Genomic DNA, 22,946 nt, shown 5'->3' with positions numbered 1-22,946 from the left:
AGCCCAAAACTTTCCAAATATTTCTCCAATATGCACCCATTTTAGCTTTAAAACTCAAATGATCCCAGAGGATGATGAAAACAAAATATCAAAGCTCTTCTCCAAAGCATGCAGCAGTAGCAACAGAAGTACCAGACCCTGTATGTCAGTGTGTGCTGAGCATGGTTAATTGGACGCCAGCGCACTCATAAAGCTGCAGTTGCCAATTAAGCTGCTAGCTTTCACTCAAGGTGTGCAAAATAACAAAAAACATGGAAAATGATGCATAACGCAAGTTTCACCAAAATATAATTATTTATTTATTGCTTTTATTTTTTCATCATGGAACTCAAAAGACTAGTTGCGTTAGCTGGAGGTCGTTATAGTTGCCAAAATGCTGGCCTTCTGATAATGATCTCAGCTCGATACTTCAAAGCTCCCCAATATATACCTTCAGTCCAGTGTGACATCATTGGCCGTGGGCCAACCAAAAACAGAGGTGGTGGTCTTTAAAGTTAGACAAAGAAAATTCTTTTACATGTTTAAAAGTTTCAGAAATCATATTTGTTTTGTTTACATTCATTTCGGAATATACATTAACATTTAATCCATATCCAATATTCTTTTTGTCCTTTTCAAAAAGTATATTAAGAGAACCTGCATTTGTTAAACAGTGCTGAAAAATTCTCAGCCTCAGAGAAAAAAGGAGGGGCCGTTTCCCCCCTTTCTCTCTGAGCTGACAGCTTCATGTTGCATCTACACAGTCCTAATCGTGGGCTGCTAATGCCCCCTTCCTATGCTGGAGACTGGAACAACAGTCTCTGACTAATTATTTCCAGATGCTGTGTTCAGGATTTTTCTTAGTGTTCCTTTTATAAACCATTTATATCACACATTCAGGGGCCCCTTCCATACATTCATAACTGCATATATTACATGTCATTCATATTTAATGCATGTTGTATCTCAGTTTGGGATACGTAATCTAATATGCTCTTCCTAACCAGCCTAAGGCACATCTGGTATCAATTAGAACCACGAGGCTAGAAGCGGGAAACCCTGAACAAAGACAGGAAAAAAGGCTGAACACAAAATGGAGTAAAACCAAGCAAAAGATACAGAAAGACAGAGAACCCAAAATGGAGTCCATGTATATCCTGATTTCCTTTATGATCTAGCCTAATAGCAAAGTACATTAAAAGAATATTATTATGCTTTCCCTTAATATTAATCTATAGTGTGTTTTTCTGTCCTTGGCTACATCCGTATTCAGATTTTTATTCACCAATTTTTCGTACACTTCTATTGGGTGTGGTCTTAACTAACACATATACTTGTATCTAACTAGAGTTACCCAGAATCATATGAAAAGCAGGCGCTTTTGTAGAAAAATTCCACAAAATACTGCACCATCATGTCCTGACGTCCATTCCATTACCGTCCCATAAACATCACCCCCTACTGGCCACGAGCCACTACTGCTCAGTGCTCACATATCTCAGTATTCTGCAGAGGTTTCCAATTTAAAAGTAAGCCCACATAGGAGGAGAGAGCTGGCCTGTGATCCTGAAAGTTCAGATATAGATTCTCTTTAGATAATTCCAGTCTTAAGAGATTTTATGTTAATGGACCCCAAAACAAAAACTTACCTTTAACCTCAGCTTCTGACACTGAATGTTGGAGCTGGATCTCCAAAGCTTTTAGCAAAACCAGACTCAGGGCTTGGAGGATCCCAAAGTCAGGGCTGGCATGAGCATCCGTTTCTAAGATCATGGTTGTGTCTCCAAAGTAACAGCTTTTCTTTTCAACAGCTGGAATTCACAGCCTGCAGGATGGCCTGAGCCAAAGCAAGCTTGTCCGCCTCCAAGTACAAATCCTGCAAAGTCCAAAGGGCCAATGGTGAAGGCAGGATGTCCTCTCCTGTTTTAGAGAGGAGGCATTTTTTAAGCAACAGCACAAGCTTCTTCTTGATGAAATAAGGGACAGAAGAGGTGATTGACTGCAGTATGTGAGAAGTCCTCAGGAATACACTTCTCTGGCACCTAAAACAAAGCTGTAGGCTGCCTCTTAGGGCTATGAGCACTTCCAGCAAATCTATGAAAGCGGACAAGTTATTCCCTATTCCCGAGTCCAAGGAATAACTCTGGCAGCTGTAACTAGAATACGGATAAAAAAGAGAGTCATAGAGGCTTTCCAATGTGGCATCCAAGGGGCCTAGAAGCTTTGGCAGGCTTTCTGAAACACGGAGAGGATAGAATCAGGAAAAAGAAAATGAGAACTGAGAAGGATACAGTCACATTAACATAGTAAGATCTGAAAACCCACATTATTACCTGACCCCCCATCCCCCTTCAAAAAAGAACTTGTAATATCAAAAAGACAAAATAGTATCCGCTGTATGGAGCGCGAATGATGGGGCGCCATTGTCATGGTGAATCCAAAATGTTGAGGAAAGTAGCGCAGACCAAAGCTATATAGAAGCTATAGATTTTACTTTGGAATTTTCTTGCTTTGTTCAGGGTTGTTGCCTGTTTTGCTACGTTATCTGAACAATTACTGTTCTGTTCTTGTGGCAGTAAGAATGTGTAGGACCTCTGAGTCCCACAGTGGCTCCTCCTCTCCCTCAGGTTTACTTATTAAAGAAAAAGCATGTGTTTTGAGGAGGCCATCGAAGGATTGTGAGCAGAGATGGAAGGGTTCAGTTGGGTTGAAGGTTGACTAGGGAAAAGAAGTCTTTGAGTCAAGGCTGGCTAACTATGCCATTGAGAAATAATTTGGAGGCACCTGCTTTAGTGATAAAATAACTAAATAAAGAATGTCTTCCTCCTCTTCCTTGCTTATCCACTAGCTTCCTTTCACCTCACCATGTTTTATCTCTCCATATCTATTTATTTATTTGTTTGTTTATTTAATTCATTTTCTATCCCGTTTTCCCCCAAGGAGCTCAGAACGGGTTATAGGTTAAACAGGCATAATATACAGTTAACAGATTACAATTTGACATAATTACAGTACAAGTTTATGATACAAGATTGTATTCTAACTCAATACATACTAAGCACTAGGGCCCGAATTCTGTATAGGACACCCGGGACGGGCGTCCTGTACAGAATCGGGCCTACACCCACCCAAACTAAACCCAATTTTGTAACCAACGTCCATATTACAGACGCCTTTTACAGAACTGTGTAACTTTAGATGCGGCTGCTATACTTAATCGCGGCAAGTGTAGCGGCTACAGCCACCAATCTCCTCCCCTCACCCCTGATGATCGCGACAGGAGGGTGCCCAACCCCTCCTGCTGGACCCTCCCAGCAGCCCTCCTGAAGATCACCGGCAGGAGGGTGCCCAACCCCTCCTGCTGGACCCCTCAATGGCCCCCCCCCAAAGACCGCCGGCAGGAAGGGTGCCCAACCCCTCCTACCGGACCCCCACCCCCAACAAAACACCCCACCCCAGAACCCCCCCCCCCTCAGGCTTATCTGCAAGTTGGACGGACAGGTCCTCGCACTGTCCGAGTGGCCTTAGGTGCCTGGGCCAATCAGACCCTAGGATCCTGTGGGTTGGGCAGGGGAGAGGCGGGATGGGCCAGCCTCATTTGGACAGAGGCGGGCCGGATGGTGCGAGGACTTGTCCAGCCAACTTGCTGGAAGCCCGAGGGGGGATTCCAGGGTGAGGTGTTTCATTAGGGGGGTCCGGCAGGAGGGATTTAGCACCCTCCTGCCAGCAATCTTCAGGGGGACATTGGTATTAGATCCCCAATGTATGTCTAGTTAGGATAATAATTTGTATTGAAAAAATTTGCACTGTTAAGGAAAACTATGGCAAATTATAACCTGTAAACTCTATACTATGCTTATTGGTATTAGACCCCTAGGCCCGGATTCTGCAAAGTACGTCCCGATTGTAGGCAGCTGTAGGCATCCTACAGCTGTCTAATCAGCCAATCGGGAGGTATGTTTTCTTAAAAAAAAAATGCAGCACAACAAAGAAAAAGGGGGAGGCCCAATAATCCACAGTGAAAACAATCCAAAAAACTTTGGATACAGATGTTCTGGAGATAATTTATTAAACACTGACATATAAAAACATGAAAATTCAATTTAAAAAGTACAATGATAAAAATCCAACCGGACACTATTCATCTCAGAGCATTTCTCCCTCAGCAAAGACAAGAGAATTTGATTCAGCTTTGCAATCAGACTTATCTTTCATCAATCTCATCCAGACAAATGATGGTACTCCTAGGTCACATGGCTTCCACGGTGCATGTTACTCTGTTTGCAAGACTTCATCTCAGGATGCCTCAATGGACTCTCACATCTCAGTGGTCTCAAGCTCTCGACCCACTGTCTCAACACATTAAAGTCACATCTTCACTTTGGCAATCTGTGCAGCAGTGGATGAACTCTTTCAATCTTTCCAGAGGGTTTTTATTCCAAATACCTCCACATCAGAAGGTTCTAACCATGGACTCATCCACCTACGCTTGGGGAGCTTATCTGGACAATCTTTGCACTCAAGGTCACTGGTCTACCCAAGATCAGCTTTGCCATATCAATCTCTTAGAACTCAGAGTGATTCACAGTGCTCTCAAAGCATTTCATCACATTGTGCCAACCATATCCTTCTAATCCACACAGACAATCAGGTGGCAATTTATTACATAAACAAGGAAGCACAGGCTCTTTCCTTCTGTGTCAAAAGGCCCAGAAGATTTGGAACTGGGTGATTGCTCACATATTTTTGAAAGCCATATACATTCAAGGGGAACAAAATTCTCGCACACAGTCAGCAGGTTTCTTCAGCCACACAAGTGGACGCTCAACTCTGCAGTACTGAATCACATAGTCTCTCTCTGGGGGACTCCTCAGATAGACCTGTTTGCATCCCCCCACAATCACCAACGTCTGGCAGCGGATGCTTTTTCTTCTGGATTGGATGCACAAGTTTCTCTATGCGTTTCTTCCAATCCCTCTCATCATCAAGACTTTTGTCAAGTTAAAACAGGAATCGGCCACGATAATTCTTCAGTGTTCCCTCTAAGGATTGATGAGGTGTGTGCAAAAAAAAATATGCATGAGCGACAAATTACATACTCCACAAATTTATGAGCAGGCGCAGAGGACGCATTTTTAAACAAATGTAGTTTATCCTTGTACTCCTTATGTAATTTTAATCATCTATGGATATGTTTGTATGTTTATTGTTCAAATGGTTTTATTTATTTCCCAAAATTTATTTTTGTTATACACATTGAAAATATTTGATATTGCGTTTAAATCAAAATCTCAATAAACTTGAAACGAGTGCCCATGAGATTGTGGGAGGGTTAAATACTCAAAACTTAGAAGAATAACAATTTACTTAAAGTTTTTGCTTCGCCAGCTTTCTGGTATCTTTACATAATGCAGTGGTGTACCTAGCATATGTAACACCCGGGGCCCATCATTTTTTGGCACCCCCCCCCCCCCATCTGTACGAAAAACGTGATTTTTAGTAACAAGCCACACGTCACACATGAGTACCTAGGAAAAGGCAGCATCTTACATATTGCAGTGAACAGTACATCAATACACCCATTGTAAAACTAAACAAGCCAGACCAGCACAGATCAATCCTACACCGTCAATCCTAACAGAAAACCATGTCTTTCGAACACACAGAACACAGAAAACACCTTCGCCTAGTAAGGAATATGTAATCACAAACTAACCCCTCCCTCTTTTACAAAACTGTAGTGTGGATTTTAGCTACGGAGGTAACAGCTCTGATGCTCATAAAATTCTGAGCATCAGAGCTGCTACCACCAAGGCTGGTGCTAAAAACGCTTCACAGTTTTGTAAAAGGGGGGATAAAATAAAAATACATAGACAAAGATTAAATTGAACCAGCAAGAAGCTGGACTCTGCATACAATGCTTCACAGAAACAGTGACACATGTCTCCTAAAGCAATAAATAAATAGAAATTTTTTTCTACCTTTGTCTTCTGTGGTTTCTCCTTTCCTCATCTTCTTGTAACTCTCTTCCTTCCATCCACTGTCTGCCGTCTCTCTTCCCCTATATGGCATCTTCTCTCCTTCTATGCCCCTTCCAGAAACTGTATGCCTCCCCCTTCCATCTCTCCTTTCACCCCATTGGTCTGGCATCTCTCTCCTCGCCTTCCCTCTCCCACACCTCTCCTCATAGTCTGGTATCTCCCCTTCCCTGATTCTCTGGCATCTCTCTCCTTTCCTTTTCTTCCATCTTTCGCTCCCCCTCCATGCTCTCACATCTCCCCCTTCCTTTTCCCTTAGACTGGCATACCTTCCTCCTACGCTCCAAGCCTTGGCATCTCCTTTAATTCCCTCCCTCATCTTCCTTCTCCCTCCAGCTGGGTACCGCAACACTCTTCCCTGCAGCTCTGCACTTCCCCACAATTGCCATGCTTCGGTTCCTCTTCTTCCTTCCTTCCTCCCCCACCCCCCCCCGCGGGACCCTGCGGCACCATCAACTCTTACTCCCTCTAATGTCGGCCCTGCAGCTCCAGACTTCCTCGCACCTTCTCCCCTCCCCCTTTGGATCGCTATTATTTTAAATGTTATAGCCGCGGAGCTGTATCCATCAGTGGAGATGTCTAACCTCGGCCTGCCCCGGAACTCTTACTGCAGCAGCCGCCCGTCTAGGCAGGAACAGGAAGTCACTGTTGCAGTAAGAGTTCCGGGGCAGGCCGAGGTTAGACATCTCCACTGATGGATACAGCTCCGCGGCTATAACATTTAAAATAATAGCGATCCAAAGGGGGAGGGGAGAAGGTGCGAGGAAGTCTGGAGCTGCAGGGCCGACATTAGAGGGAGTAAGAGTTGATGGTGCCGCAGGGTCCCGCGGGGGGGGGGGGGAGGAAGGAAGGAAGAAGAGGAACCGAAGCATGGCAATTGTGGGGAAGTGCAATCCCCCCAATGCGTCCCCTTACCTTACCTCCCCTTACCTTTGCGACGCGTGTGTGCGCTGTGAAGAGAAACTTGTGCGCTGCGATGTAATATTTTGTGCGCGAGCGCAGGCCAGCACAGCTTAGCGGGAACACTGATTTTCTGATAGCTCCTCAGTGGCCCAGGCAACCCTGGTTCTCCCTTATACTTCATCTCAGTATCATGGAATCAATGCCTCTTCAGATTTTTCTATCTCTTCTCAAGCAGAGTCACGGATCTCTTCTGCATCCCAGTCTTCAGTCTTTACACCTGACAGCTTAGTACCTCTCGAGCTGACATTGGCTGAGCTTCATCTTTCTCATCCTGTCAGACTTATCTTAAAAGCCTCAAAACCATCTATGCAGCAGGGTTACCAGCAGAAATGGACATGGTTTTCCACTGGTGTACTCTTCATCATCATGATGCTAAATCCACCTCTATATCTTCAGTATTGGATTATCTTCTACATCTATCCAACTCAGCCCTCAAGACCACTTTGATTAGAGTTCATCTCAGTGCTATCAATACTTTTCACAGCCCAGTTGATGGTAAACCTCTAACTGTTCATCTTCTTGTGTCCAGATTCATGAAAGGACTTTTCAATGTCAAACCACCTCCAGTTTGGGATCTCAATGGTCACTCTAGACTTAATGAAGCCTCCTTTTGAGCCAATGTCTTCGGCTTATCTAAAATATCTCACTTGGAAAGTGTTTTTTCTCATCTCCCTTACCTCTGCTCGAAGAGTAAGTGAACTTCAAGCACTGGTGGTGGATCCACTGTTCACAGTGTTTCATCAAGACAAAGTTGTGCTTCACACCCATCCAAGGTTCCTCCCAAAAGTAGTCACTGAATTTCATCTCAATCAATCTATTGTGCTTCCAGTGTTCTTTCCTAAGCCTCATTCTCATCCTGGAGGAACAGCTCTTCATACTCTGGACTGCAAGCGAGCCTTGGCTTATTACTTACAGAGAACTCAACCACATAGATCATCTCCTCAACTTTTCATCTCCTTTGATCCTAACAACTTGGGATGTCCTATACACAAGAGAACTATTTCTACATGGTTGGCAGCTTGTATCGCATTCTGTTATGCTCAGGCTGGGCTGCAAATAGGGAGTCGTGCCACAGCCCACAAAGTCCAAGCTAAGGCAACTTCAGTTACTTTTTTTACATTCCACTCATAAGAACATAAGCAATGCCTCTGCTGGGTCAGACCTGAGGCCAATCGTGCCCAGCAGTCTGCTCACGCGGACCTGTGCAGTAATCCTCTATCTATACCCCTCCATCCCCTTTTCCAGCAGGAAATTGTCCAATCCTTTCTTGAACCCCAGTACCGTACTCTGCCCTATTACGCCCTCTGGAAGCGCAGTCCAGGTGTCCACCACACGTTGGGTAAAGAAGAACTTCCTAGCATTTGTTTTTGAATCTGCCCCCTTTCAACTTTTCTGAATGCCTTCTTGTTCTTTTATTTTTTTGAAAGTTTGAAAAATCTGTCCCTCTCTGCTCTCTCTATGCCCTTCATGATCTTGTAAGTCTATCATATCGCCTCTAAGTCTCCTCCAGGGAAAAGAGTCCCAGTTTCTCCAATCTCTCAGCGTATGAAAGGTTTTCCATACCTCTTATCAGACGTGTCGCTCTCCTCTGAACCCTCTCGAGTAACGCCATATCCTTCTTAAGGTACGGTGACCAATATTGGACACAGTGCTTCTGATGCAGATGCACCATCGCCCGATACAACGGCAGGATAACTTCTTTCGTTCTGGTAGTAATACCCTTCTTAATTATACCTAGCATTCTATTCACTCTCTTAGCGGCGGCTGCACACTGTCCTGTCGGCTTCATTGTCATGTCCACCATTACCCCAAGTCCCTTTCTTGGGTTCTGTCATTCAATAACATCTCTCCCATTGTGTAGTTGTACCTCGGGTTTCTGCTTCCCACATGTAATACTTTACATTTCTCAACGTTGAACTTCATCTGCCATCTCGTCGCCCATTCCCTTAGTTTGTTCAAGTCCCTTTGCAATTCTTCGCAGTCCTAAATAGTTTGGTGTCGTCCGCAAATTTTATTATCTCACACTTAGTCCCTGTTTTTAGATCATTTATGAATATATTAAATAGCAGCGACCCGAGCACCGAGCCCTTCGGGACACCACTCGTGACCCTCCTCCAGTCCGAGTAGTGGTCCTTCACTCCTACCCTCTGTTTCCTACCCGCAACCAGTTTCTGATCTATCTATGTACATCTCCTTCCACCCCGTGGTTCTTCAGTTTCCGAAGTAGGTGTTCATGGGGTACCTTGTCAAAGGCTTTTTGGAAATCTAGATATATGATGTCTATGGGGTCTCCTCTGTCCATCCGTTTGTTAATTCCTTCGAAGAAGTGCAATAAGTTTGTTAGGCACGATCTCCCCTTGCAAAAACCATGTTGGCTGGTTATCAGAAGTTCGTTTCTTTCAAGATGTTCATCGATGTTTTCTTTTATCAGTGCTTCCTCCATTTTCCTATTGATGAGATCTGTAAAGCTGCTACTTGGTCCTCAGTTCATACATTCACATCTCACTTTCTGTCTGGAATCTTTTTCCAGATGGAATGGTCACTTCAGCCAAGCAGTATTGCAAAATTTATTTTCTTAATGGCCAAAAGTTCCTCCATCCCATTCTAGTAAGCTAGGGAGTTCCACATGTGAGAATATAGTGCCTGCTTGTCCTGGGATAAAGCACAGTTACTTACCGTAGCAGGTGTTATCCAGGGATAGCAGGCAGATATTCTCACAACCCACCCACCTCCCCTGGTTGGCTTCTTAGCTGGCTTACGGAACTGAGGTACCGCGAGCCTACGTCATGTGGGAAGGCGCTCGTGCATGCGTGTTGCAGGCAGTTCGCAGACTTTCTCAAGTTCGTAGTGGCGATTCACTTTTAAAGCTGTCCGTACCGGGACTGCATGGATGACATCACCCACATGTGAGAATATCTGCCTGCTGTCCCTGGATAACACCTGATAATGGTAAGTAACTGTGCTTTCTGGAACTGACACAACACTATTAGATTAAGACAGTGGTTATGGGCAAAAAGCACAAAGACCTTGCTGCTTCTGTCTAATGGATAGCATATTTATTTTTATTTATTTATTTAAGCATTTATATATCACTTATAGTCTAAGTGGTTTACATTCAGGTACTCAAGATTTTTCCCTATCTGTCCTGGCAGGCTCACACTCTATACCTGTAGGTATACTGTACAGAGGGCAGATGTACTTAATGTAGCTGGTGTTTTTTCTTTCTTTTAATAGAACATGAAAAGCATCGGCTTTGTAAAAGCGCAGATTATATGAACTTACACTTCAAAGTGAAATGGCTTTACAATGAGTATGTTCGAGATCTGTCTGCCTTCAAAGAAAAAGTTCCTGAGTATCCAGCGTGAGTCAACCAGCCTCTCACTTCTTTTCTTTCATATTTTTATTCCTTGCCTCCTATTATAATAATCATATTTTTCATTCCTCTAATCTGTTTATTCCTTTCATTATTTTCCTTTTTCTCTCATCCTTCCAGTTTGTTGTCTGATTTTTAATGCATTTCTCTTTTCTTCTGACCCTGTGCTACACAGAAACTATTTCTACATCATTCACACACACCTCCCTATCTCATGTGTCCTCATCACAATAGAGTGATGAGTCCTGGAAATGAATTCACAGGTTCATAGGAATCTGACAGAGAACCTTTTTTGTGAATGCTTCTGCTATGATCCCTGGAGCTGATCTGAGAATACTAAATCATTTTACGTAAACCAGTTTAGCTGGAATTTGTACTGATGACCTAGAAATAAAAGGCTGTATAACACTAATACATTTAATCCCTGTTAGACACTGAGGTCTTTTCTCCAATTTTGGGTATGATTGGTATTTGATTGTATTGATGTGTTTAGTGCTGGGTGGATTAATGGATGTTTATTTCTGAAGATATTTTAGTGACATCCTTTCTTGTTTTTTTTGTGTTTTTTGTAACACTAATACCATTCATCTGGTCCAATATTAAGAGATATGAGGTGTAAAGAAATTTTATTTCCTCACAAATATTTCTTCCAATAATGGAATTAAATTAGAATATTTCTAGAAAACTTCCATAGCATTTTCTTTAAGCTGACCAGTAGCTTTCCAAACAAAAAGACCAGTAACTTTCCAAACAAAATTATCATGTTAGAACAGTCATTTCTTACCTCTCCATGTACTGTAGATCAGTATTTTTCAGCCAATGTGCCGCAAAGAGTTGGGCCAGCTTAATTTGTATTAGAGCCTCTAACGGTCGGTCTTGTACAATCCCACTTTATTCTGAGACCAGTGAGTTATTTCCATCTACCCATCAGATAAATCCTGGGATGTAATGGAAGGAGCCTAAGGTTCTGATTGGCCTGCCGGCAGGAGGGACTGGGCATCCATCCTGCTGTCTTCTATACATGTTACAGGGGCAGGCTGGGTGGCCAAGGCAGGAGGGAGTGGGCATCCCTCCTGCCTGATGATCTTCATGGAAAGGTCGAGAGAATGTGGAGGTCTGGGGTGGTTGTTACCTTCATATTGGGGGGGGGGGGTAGGGTGGCCACAATCTTTGAGTGGAGGGGGTTTCAGGGGGCAGGAGTGGGGGTGGGTCCAAGTTTCCAAGGCAAGAGGGAGTGGGCATCCCTCCTGCCTCTCTTTTTTTTTCAGGGGCCATAGTTGGGGGGGCGGATGTTGTCAAGGGGTCCAACAACCTTTTTTTTAATGGGGACAGATATTTTATGTGCATAACACATGCACAATATCTGTGCTCATTTAAAAAAAAAAAAAAAAAAATCTTCCTGCCATGAGCAGCTGAGTGGCAGGAGGCTGCTTCAGGGTTTTCCCTGCCGGCTCTGTGCATGTGTCAGTCACTTTTCCAATGACTGATGAGAAGCCATTTGAACATCAACTGCCATCTTGAAATTGGACAATTTGTTGTCCCCACAGCAATCCATCTGATTTTTAATGACCATTTTAGTGCATCTGGGCCTTAATGCTATTCTGAAAGGCTTATCTCAGGCTCCTTATGAGCCCCCTGTCCTCTTGGATCTTACGATTAAGACAATGTTTTTGCTTGCCATTGTCAAGGTAAGGTGGATCTCAGAGTTACAGGTCCTTTCTTGCCCAGAAATAGCTAAGAAGAAAAAAAAAAAATTTAAATTGAATCAGGTTGGGCAGACTGGATGGACCATTCGGGTCTTTATCTGCCGTCATCTACTATGTTACTTTCTTGTAGAGAACCCTTCCTCCATTTTATGGAGTCGTTTCTCTGCGGACCGTACCTTCCTTTTTATCTAAGGTGGTTTCTGCCTTTCATACCAATCAGGTGATTCGTTTACCTGCCTTTCATCCTACAGGTTTGACGAAACAGAACAGAATTTTACAGTCTGGATGTGCATCGATCCCTACTTCTTTATCTGGAGAGGACTAATGAATTCCGGCTCTCCAATCACCTTTTTGTGCTGACCAGCCATTCTAGATGGGGCAAGCCTGCTTCCAAGGCTTTGATTGCCAGATGGATTCACATGGCAATTTCATCTTCCTATATTGCCTGCAGTAAACAGCCCCCTATTTCAATAGGAGCACATTCAACTAGAAGGGTGACTGCTTCCTGGTTGGAGTCCCGGACTGTTTTGCCTGATGAAATCTGTAGACCAGCTACTTGGTTTATTCTGCACACCTTTACGAGGTTTTACAGAGTGGATGTGGAGGCTCAAGAGGATGCCTTTTTTGGGTCCATAGTATTGCGGGCAGGCTCATCTGCCCTCCCTAGATATCTGGCACTGCTTTGGTATATCTGCTACTGTACAGAATCCTATCTCTTTGCTAAATTATGAAATATTAGGTTCTTACGTATTCCACAATTTTATTTTTTATAATTGTTTAAAACCGTTTTGCCCAGCACTGAAGTCAGGCTTACCAGTCTGTAATTTCCCGGATCACCCCCGGAACCCTTTTTAAAAATCGGCATAACATTGGACACCCTCCAGTCTTCAGGTACTACAAACGATTTTAGTGACAGGTTACAGATCATTAACAACAGGTCAGTAATTTTATGTTTGAGTTTTTTTAGTCCCCTGGGATGTACACCATCCGGTCCAGGTGATCTATCACTTTTTAACTTGCCGATTTGGCTTAATACATCTTCCAGATTCACCAAGATACATCCCAGGGTACTAAAAGAACTCAAACATAAAATTGCTGACTTTGTTAGTGATCTGTAACCTGTCGCTAAAATTATCTGTAGTACCTGAAGATTGGAGGGTGGCCAATGTTATGCCGATTTTTAAAAAGGGCTCCAGGGGAGATCTGGGAAATTACAGACCGGTAAGCCTCACTTCCGTGCTGGGCAAAATGGTAGAAACAACACGTAGACAAACATGATTTAATGAGACTGAGTCAGCATGAGTTCAGCCGAGGGAGATCTTACCTCACAAATTTGCTTGACTTCTTTGAAGGTGTGAATAAACATGTGGATAAAGGTGAATTGGTTGCTAATAGTGTATATAGATTTTCAGAAAGCTTTTGATAAAGTTCCTCATGAGAGGCTCCTGAGAAAATTAAAGTGTCATGGAATAGGTAGCAAAGTTCAGTTGTGGTTTAGGAATTGGTTATCGGATAGAAAATAGCGGGTAGGGTTAAATGGTCATTTTTCTCAATGGAGGAGAGCAAAAAGTGGAGTGCCTCAGGGGTCTCTACTGGGACCGGTGCTATTTAACTTATTTATAAATGATCTGGAAATTGGAACGACGAGTGATGTGATTAAATTTGCAGATGACACTAAACAGTTCAAAGTTGTTAAAACGCATGCGGATTGTGAAAAATTGCAGGCGCACATTAGGAAATTGGAAGACTCGGCGTCCAAATGGCAAATGAAATTTAAAGTGAACAAATGCAAAGTGATGCACATTGGGAAGAATAACCTGAATCACAGTTACCGGATGCTAGGTTCTACCTTGGGGATTAGCGCCCAAGGAAAGGATTTGGGTGTCATCGTAGACAATACGATAAAATCTTCCGCCCAATGTGCGGCGGTGACCAAGAAAGCAAATAGGATGTTAGGAATTATTTTAAAAGGGATGGTTAACAAGACTAAGAATGTCGTAATGCCCCTGTATCGCTCCATGGGGCGGTGCTAGAAAAGGTTCAAAGAACAACAACCAAGATGGTAAAGAGGATGGAACGCCTCTCGTATGAGGAAAGACTCTTCAGCTTGGAAAAGAGACGGCTGAGGGGTTATATGATTTTGTCTTAATTATCTTTACCCTACACAAATGTATAATGTTAGTCGCTTTGAAATTTTGAAAAGGCAGGATAACAATTTAAATAAACTTGATTGAAGTCTACAAAATCCTGAGTGGAGTAAAACGGGTACAAGTGGATTGATTTTTTGCTCCATCAAAGATGACTAAAACTAGGGGACACTCGATGAAGTTACAGGGAAATACTTTTAAAACCAATAGGAGGAAATTTTTTTTCACTCGGAGAATAGTTAAGCTCTGAAGCACGTTGCCAGAGGATGTGGTAAAAGTGGAGGTTTTAAGAAAGGTTTGGACAAGTTCCTGGAGGAAAAGTCCATAGTTGGTTATTGAAAAAGTCATGGGGGAAGCCACTGCTTGCCCTGTATCGCTCAATCTCAACACAGGCTCAAAATTATAACTCTACGGTCAAGCTAATCCATATTCCTCTGTGCTTTCAGTTATTTATACTTGAAACACTACTCCGTAGATCCAAAACTTTGATGATCAGATCCTCAGAAACACCATGAGAGGCTCAAACTTTTATTGCCTTGGGCTTTACGTGCTGCCTCATCACTGGATCAATTCTTTCTATAATTTTATATATATATTTAAATAAATGCTTTTTTTTTCATCACTACCAAGTGAAATAAAGATTGTTACTTAGCTTATGTCTGTGTGGTCTTGCTGCTAGGGTATTTCATTGCCATGTTTCGCTAAATAGCTTTATCAAGGTGTTAGCCCTAAAAATATTAAAATAAGATGTAATTAAATTTATACTTTACTTCTATTAAACATACTACTATCCGCTTCATTTTCCAATTTAAACTATAGTGTCTCATATGCACTTACCTAATTCATTTTTTCTTGCCATTCTCCTGACCACTTTACATTCAAGATGGCGAGCGCTTCTAGAATTCAAATATTTAACGACTAGTGCCCTGTATTGGTAGCATGGAACATTGCTACTCCTTGGGTTTTGGCCAGGCACTAGTGACCTGTATTGGCCACCGTGAGAACAGGCTGCTGGGCTTGATGGACCATTGGTCTGACCCACTAAGGCTAGTCTTATTTTCTTATGGCCTTATCCTCCCTGAGCGCCCCTTTTGCTCCTTAATCATCCAACAGTCCTACGGATTTCCTCACAGGTTTTCTGCTTTTGATATACCTAAAAAAATTATTATGAGGTTTTCCTCTTTTGCAAGTTTCTCTTCATATTCTTTCTTAGCTTTCTTTATCAATGCTTTGCATCTAACTTGCCAGTGCCTGTGTCTCTTCTTATTGTCTCCATTCGGACCCTTTTTTCCGAGGTGGAGAGAATTAGACACAGACACGAGGGAGAAAAAAGACTTCACATTCAACCAAAAATGACTTATCAAATCACCATATGCTGAAAGCAAGTAAGCCTTTGAATCATCACTGGTAATAAAAAAGAACTCCACCATTTTCTGTAATCAAACATTGTTGTTTATTGATTTTTGTTTTTTGTTTCTTCCTGTAATCAAGCACACCTCCTCCAACAACAGTGAAGGCACATAAAACCAAATAATGTGTCACAAAATGTGCAAAAACAACAGCTTATTGATAGGAAATTGTAGAATGCAGGCAAACATGATTACAAATAGCAGCCCATTTTTGTCAGCAAACCCAATGAAACTTAGTATATCAATAAAGTTGAAAAAGTCTATATTTGACCAATGGCATAGTTCAATACTTAGCTCAATATAACAGGTCCTTGAAGACAAATGGAACTTGCTAACAGCAAAAGCAGTCATTTGTACATGAGCAAAGACACAGTATCAAGCTCAATGAAATCACAGGAACTGTTGCCGCTTCCACAACTATAGAAAAGCAGGTGTATAATCTGCAATAAAGTCCCAACGAGAGTACCCCATTTTGCCTTGTGCGTCGTCAGGGGTTCAAGCCAACACATATACATCGAAAGAGCACTCGCGGTATCCTTTAATTTACCGCTGCTTCTGGGTGTGTTCTTACCAGAACGGCTTTTTTCAAACTGCAGATTAAGGCAAAAGAATCAACAGGGTTGTGCATGGCATTAGCCTGAAAGTATGAGAAATTGTAAAAATGGTTAAAAATGATACGTGATATGTAATTTTAAACTTGATTTTTGTGATCAGTAACCAAAAATCTGTAAGATACACCCAAAAGTGTTGAAGAAGCAAAAACTGTTGTCAAGTGATTCGCTGTTTGTTGTGAGGACAAACCTAGATCCTTTTTCATGCCCTACACAAAAATTACTTTTAAACCTACTCCACCTCTGAATCCACCTCTAGCTTTTAAACCAGCTCTGTAAGGGTACATCTACTACTACTACTTATCACTTATATAACGCTAAAAGGCATATGCAGCAATGAATATTTTGACATTTATAGAGTCCCTGCTCGGAAGAGCTTACAATCTAACTTGGACAGACAGACAAGACATATAGGATTGGAGATGCAGAACCCAAGGTGAAAGAAGTTAGGAGTTGAAAGCGCTCTCCAAAAAGTAGGCTTTTAAATTGGCTTTGAGCACTGCCATAGGGATTCAGGCAGTTTGTTCCAGGCATACAGTGCAGTAAGACAGAAAGGACGGAGTCTGGAGGTGGCAGAGGAAGAGAAGGGCACAGATAGGAAAAACTTACCAGCTGTGTGGAGCTCATTGGGTGGAGGGGGGGGATAATAGAGGGAGATGTGAAGAGAGCGTGAAGGGCAGCTAAGTGCATTTGTAGGTCAGTAAGAGGAGCTAGGCCCCATCACTTTTTGTGAGGGTTTGTCCTCTTTGTTGTTGAGTTACATTCAGGCCTAGTGGGTATTTTCTTTCCTTGTACACTCAGGGGATGATTCTATAAAGGGCGTCCAAAGTTAGGTGTCTAACTTAATTGGCAAAATATCCTTAATATTTATTTATTCAATTTTCTATACCGTTCTCTCAGGAGAACTCGGAACTGTTTTACATGAATTTGTTCAGATTCTCAAGCATTTTTCCCTGTCTGTCCTGGTGGGCTCACAACCTATCTAATGTTACCTGGGTAATGGGGAGATTAAGTGACTTCCCAGGGTCACAGGTTTTGTATACTTTGCTCCCAGGGGAGCTCAAAACCGTTTACATGGATTTATTCAGGTACTCAAGCATTTTTCCCTGTCTGTTCCGGCAGGCTCACAATCTATCTAATGTACCTGGGGCAATGGGGGGATTAAGTGACTTGTCCAGGGTCACAGGGAGCAGCGTGGGATATGAACCCACAACCTCAGGGTGCTGAGGCTGTGGCTTTAACCATTGCGCCACACACTCCCAATAGCCTCAATAATTAGTTTTAAAAATTTAATTGGGCAATAGGCGCCTATCGCAATGCGCTTAACGATGCCTAATGCCTAAGTGGGTGTTTATATGGGTGGAGTGTGATTTAGGCACCGATAAGTACGATTCTCCAAAAACTTAAGGTGCCTGAAATATAGGCCTTTAAAACCCTCGCCTACATTTCAGGCGCCTAATTTTTAACATAGGCACCACTAGCCGTAATTCTGTAAACAGTGCCTACGTGTGATTGACATGCAGCCGACGCCTTTTTTTAGGCACCAGCCAATTTAGACACCGTTTATAGAATCAGCCTCTCGGTGCAATTGCTGCTTGGTGTATAGGTTAAGCCCATCTCTGCACAGCCTGGAGTTCGATTCTTGAGAGTTTTGATGTTCACAAAGCCACCCCCCCCCCCCCAATCAAATCTCCCACTGTGTTATGTGATCCCAGTGTTGTCTTTATCTAGCTGATGAACGCTCCTTTTGAGCAGCTCGATTTCTGACATCTGAAGTATCTGGCCTGAAACATTGTATTTTTGGTAGCAGTCACTTCAGCTTGTATAGTCAGTGAGCTTCAAGCCCTAGTAGCTGATCCGTCTTATACAGAGTTTCATCACAACAGAGTTTACGGGTTTTATTTATTTAATATACTGCCATTTCACCATGCAGAGAATGTAAACAGTTTACAATATTAAAAATCACATCACATAAAGAAAGGAACACCATTAGATATATAGAAAGACCCTCCCCAAAAGCCCCAAATAAAACACATTTCATTCTTCTTCATATGCATCTTAAGATCCTGCCTTAGACAGTGTCAGAGTTCCATCTTAATCATCAATTGTTCTGCCAACATTTTGTCCAAAATCATATGCCTATCCTGGTAAAAGTGTATTGCATACTTTAGACTGCAGGCAAGCCTTAGCCTATCTGAGGTGGACTAAACCCATTGACTGTCCTCATAGGGTTTTTGTTTGTTTGTTTCTTTTGACCCCCAATTGTATGAGGGTGGCCAATAGCACTTTTTCCAGTTGGCTAGCAGATTGCATCTCCTTCAATTATGCCCAGGCTGGGCTCACTCTGGTAGGTCTTGTCAATGTTCATAATGTCAGAGCTATGGCTACATCAAGCCCACTTGAGATCAGTCCTCCATTGAGGAGATTTGCAAAGCTGCAACATGGTCTTCAGGTCAACACATTCACATAAGAATAGCAATACTGGATCAGACCAATAGTCCATCTAGCCCAGTATCCCATCTTCACGGAGGCAAATCCAAGTCACAAGTACCTGGCAAAAACCCAAATAGTAGCAGTATTCCATGCCACCAATCCAGGGCATGCAGTGGCTTCTCCCATGCCTTCTTCAGATGAACATTTATGTCTACCCATAAGTATCGACTCTTCCCCAATTCAAACGGATAGCAAAGTTAAACTCCTTGGAGTCATTTTAGACAGGGATCTTACCTTTCATCAACAAATTAGTGCAGTTATGCAGAAATATTTCCATAAGCTTAGGCTCATCCGTTCTATTTCCTCTTTTCTTGATCCCTCCTCTATTAATATCCTGATTCACTCCCTAGTAATTTCAACTATAGATTACTGTAATGCCCTCTATCAGGGCATAACCCAGAAATAAATTTGCCGTCTACAACTATTGCGAAACACCGCTGTTAAATTAATCTATCACGCAAAAAAATTTGATCATGTCACCCCTCTCCTCCGTAAAGCACATTGGCTACCTGTCACTCATCGTCTCTCCTATAAAATACTCCTCCTCACTTTTAAAACAAAATTTTAAAACTCTAACCAACCAGCATTCATAGATAAGCTTTTGATCCCTTACTCATCATCAAATAATCATCATCAAATCTGATCAAATAATCAAAATTTATTCTCTATACCGTCAATAAGGGAATTGTTTTACAATACTACTCGCAAATCCATCTTTTCGGTTATCGCCCCCTCTCTGTGGAATGCCCTTCCACTAGACATTCGATTAGAGAACTCACTCGGAAAATTTAAAACCAAACTTAAAACTTTTCTATTTAAAGATGTTTTTACTCTTTAGCATCAGGCTCTGCCTCTTAATTCACTGATTTATGTGTAGCATTAATAAATACATCTAATACTTCTTTTGAAGTGACTCTCCTCCTAATATCTTTACCACTCCCCACTTACCGTCCTTTTTTATTAATTTTATTTCGATGTATTTTAAACAACCTTTCCCTCCCCTACTTTCCTTTCGTTTCATGTATGTTAATCTGAATTTGTCCAGTATATTTTTTAATATTTATTAAATTATTGTTTTTATTTACCTATTTTAATTGTTTCCTATAATCTTTTATAATGTACATGTATTTTAATAGATGGTATATCAAAAATAAAGAAACTTGAAACTTGACTTTTCCTCCAGGAACTTATCCAAAACTTTTTTAAAACCAGTCACATTAACCACTCTTGCCACATCCTCTGGTAACGCATTCCAGAGCGTAACTATTCTCCAAGTGAAAAAATATTTCCTCCTATTTGTTTTAAAAGTATTACTCTGTAACTTCGAGTGTCCCCTAGTCTTTGTAAATCTTGATGCAGTAAAAAAATCAATCCACTTATTCCTGTTCTACACCATTCAGGATTTTTTTTTTTTTTTTTAACTTCAATCATATCCCCCCTCAGCCGCCTCTTTTCCAAGCTGAAGAGCCCTAATCTCTTTAGTCTTTCCTCAAACGAAAGGAATTCCATCCCCTTTATCTTCTTGGTCACTCTTCTTTGAACCTTTTCTAGTGCCGCTATATCTATTTGAGATGAGACCAGAACTGAACGCAATACTCAAGTTGAGGTCGCACCATTGAAACGGTACGGAGGCATTATAACATTCTTAGTCTTGTTTTCCATCCTTTTTCTAATAATTCCTAGCATCTTGTTTGCTTTTTTGGCTGCCGCACACATTGGGTGAAAGATTTCAGCGTATTGTCCACGATGACACTTTGATTTGGATTGTTCTTCCCAATGCATCTGTCCACATTACCATATTTTTCGCTCCATAAGACGCACTTTTTTTCCACCCAAAAGTGGGTGGAAATGTTGGTGCGTCTTATGCAGTGAAGATCCCTTTTCCCAATCTTAATACACATGTGGATTATGGGGGGGGGATTTCTTGTTTTTCCATTAAGAATATATAGATGATTGTCGTAAGATATTATTTTTATGTGGTATATATTAGTTGTATATGAATTTGGGAGGGGGGTGGGGGTTAAATCTTCTTGGTGTATGATATTGAAAATTTTTCAAGTGATGTTGTATTATATTTGGATGATATTTACTGTACACTTGATGTAAGTTTAAAAATGAATAAAGAAATGATTTAAAAAACAACCCCCCCCCCACACCCGTCGTACCTTTTAAAATGTCCAGTTTAGCCTGATGGTCCAGCAGAGTATTGGCCAGCAAGAGTGAGTTTTCCTGCCTGGGCCCGGTCTGCTTTCTAAATGGCTGCTGTCAGTTCTCGCAAGATCTCACAGCCATTCAGAATGCAGACCGGGCCTAGGCTTGAACGAGCTTCTTATCCCCGCCACCGATGCTCAGCTCCTGCTGTCACCCACCCGCCGCCATCTTCAACTTAATGTTCGGCGTCCTGCTGCCCTGCTTTTGCCAGGGGTGCATGCAAGAGCAAGGTCAGTGGGGTCTGATCACAGGAATGGGGAGTGCAAAGGGTGCTGGCAGAAAACAAAGAGCGGAGTGAGGTAGGCTGTGGGATTCTGCAGAGACATGGGGGGCTGCGATGCGATCCTAAGGGCTTTTGTCTGTCGAAGTGAAAGTTCGCAGCTGCTGGGGTGGTTAACACCGCTCACATTGTTTATTGTACTGGTATCCTCCTTGCTTTAAAACAGTTCAGTATTGCAAGCCTCGCTGCTCTAGCCCCCCCCCCCCCTCCACCCCCCTTATTATTTGGGTTAATAAGGTTGGGCTGGAAGGGATAAAAATACCACTGCCCTTACACTCCCCAAGGAAAGATTTGGATTTGGGCAATCGGGGAGGGGGGTATTTGCCTTGGTTTTCTCTAGCCCTTGGAAGGGGGTGGAGGTTGGTTCTTCCTCAGGGACCATAAGAGTCCAGGTCCCTGATGGGGGTAATAGAGTTTTCACATATTTGGGGTTTATGGGGTTTGGGAGGGTGGGGGGATACTCTGGCAGGGAGGGGGAACAGGGTGCAGAGCCTGGCAAGGACTTGTGTAGGGTTGGGTGCAGAGCTTGGCAGGGAGGGGACAGGGTGCAGAGCCTGGTATATATTAGTCCACAATTTGGTTCAGAATGGTTTTTTTCTTGTTTTCCTACTCTAAATCTAGGGTGTGTCTTATGGCGTGAAAAATACAGTAGGTTTCATCTGCTATTTGGATGCCCAGTCTTCCAATTTCCTAAGGTCTTTCGGCAGTTTTTCACAGTCCACATGCATTTTAACAGTTTTAAACAGTTTAGTATCATCTGCAAATTTAATCACCTCACTCATAGTTCCAATTTCCAGATAATTTATAAATACATTAAATAGGCACAGGTCCCAGTACAGATCCCTTCGGCACACCACTATTTACCCTCCTCCATTGAGAAAAATGGCCATTTAACCCTACCCTGTGTTTTCTGTCCGATAACCTATTCGTAATCCACAGTTGAACATTGCCTCCTATCCCATGATTCTTTCATTTTCTCAGGAGCCTCTCATGAGGAACTTTGTCAAATTGGTGAGGCAAGACACCCTCGGCAGAACCATAGTGACTCTGTCTCATTAAATCATGTTTGTCTACATATTCCAAAATTTCATTTTTTATAATTGTTTCCACTATTTTGTCCGTCACTGAGGTTAGGCTTAGTGGTCTGTAATTCCCCAGATCTCCCCTGGAACCCTTTTTAGAACATAAGAACATAAGAACTGCCTTCTCCGGATCAGACCTTCGGTCCATCAAGTCCGGCGATCCACACACGCGGAGGCCCTGCCAGGTGTACACCTGGCTTAATTTATAGTCCACCATATCCTTATATGCCTCTCTTAAGGAGATATGCATCTAGTTTGCTCTTGAAGCCTAGGACGGTCGATTCCGTCATAATCTCCTCTGGGAGGGCATTCCAGGTGTCAACCACTCTCTGAGTGAAGCAGAACTTCCTGACATTAGTCCTGAACCTGTCCCCCCTTAGCTTCATTACATGTCCTCTAGTCCGTGTCAAATTGGACAATGTAAATAATCTTCTCTGCTCTATTTTGTCGATTCCTTTCAGTATTTTGAAGGTCTCGAACATATCCCCACGCAGTCTCCTTTTTTCAAGGGAGAACAATCCTAGTGTTATAAGTCTGTCCTCGTATTCCAGTTTCTCCATACCCTTCACCAGTTTTGTTGCTCGTCTCTGCACCCTCTCCAGCAGTTTTATATCCTTCTTTAGGTAGGGAGACCAATGTTGAACGCAGTATTCC

At 42.4% G+C, this 22,946-nt stretch overlaps 1 protein-coding gene across 6 annotated transcripts in view; it reads left to right on the top strand.

Annotated features, from left to right (window-relative positions):
* The window catches only part of UNC13B (unc-13 homolog B), an 837,582-nt gene that overhangs the window by 620,453 nt on the left and 194,183 nt on the right, over window positions 1–22,946 (top strand). For all 6 annotated transcript variants that reach the window (XM_033936000.1, XM_033936018.1, XM_033936037.1 and 3 more), the window contains one exon: window positions 10,215–10,341. In XM_033936000.1, the coding sequence (XP_033791891.1) occupies window positions 10,215–10,341 (127 nt within the window). The remainder of the gene's footprint in view (window positions 1–10,214; window positions 10,342–22,946) is intronic.

The sequence above is a fragment of the Geotrypetes seraphini genome, chromosome 1, assembly GCF_902459505.1.
Source record: "Geotrypetes seraphini chromosome 1, aGeoSer1.1, whole genome shotgun sequence".
NCBI lineage: Eukaryota > Metazoa > Chordata > Amphibia > Gymnophiona > Dermophiidae > Geotrypetes > Geotrypetes seraphini.
This window is presented reverse-complemented; position numbering and strand designations above follow the sequence as displayed.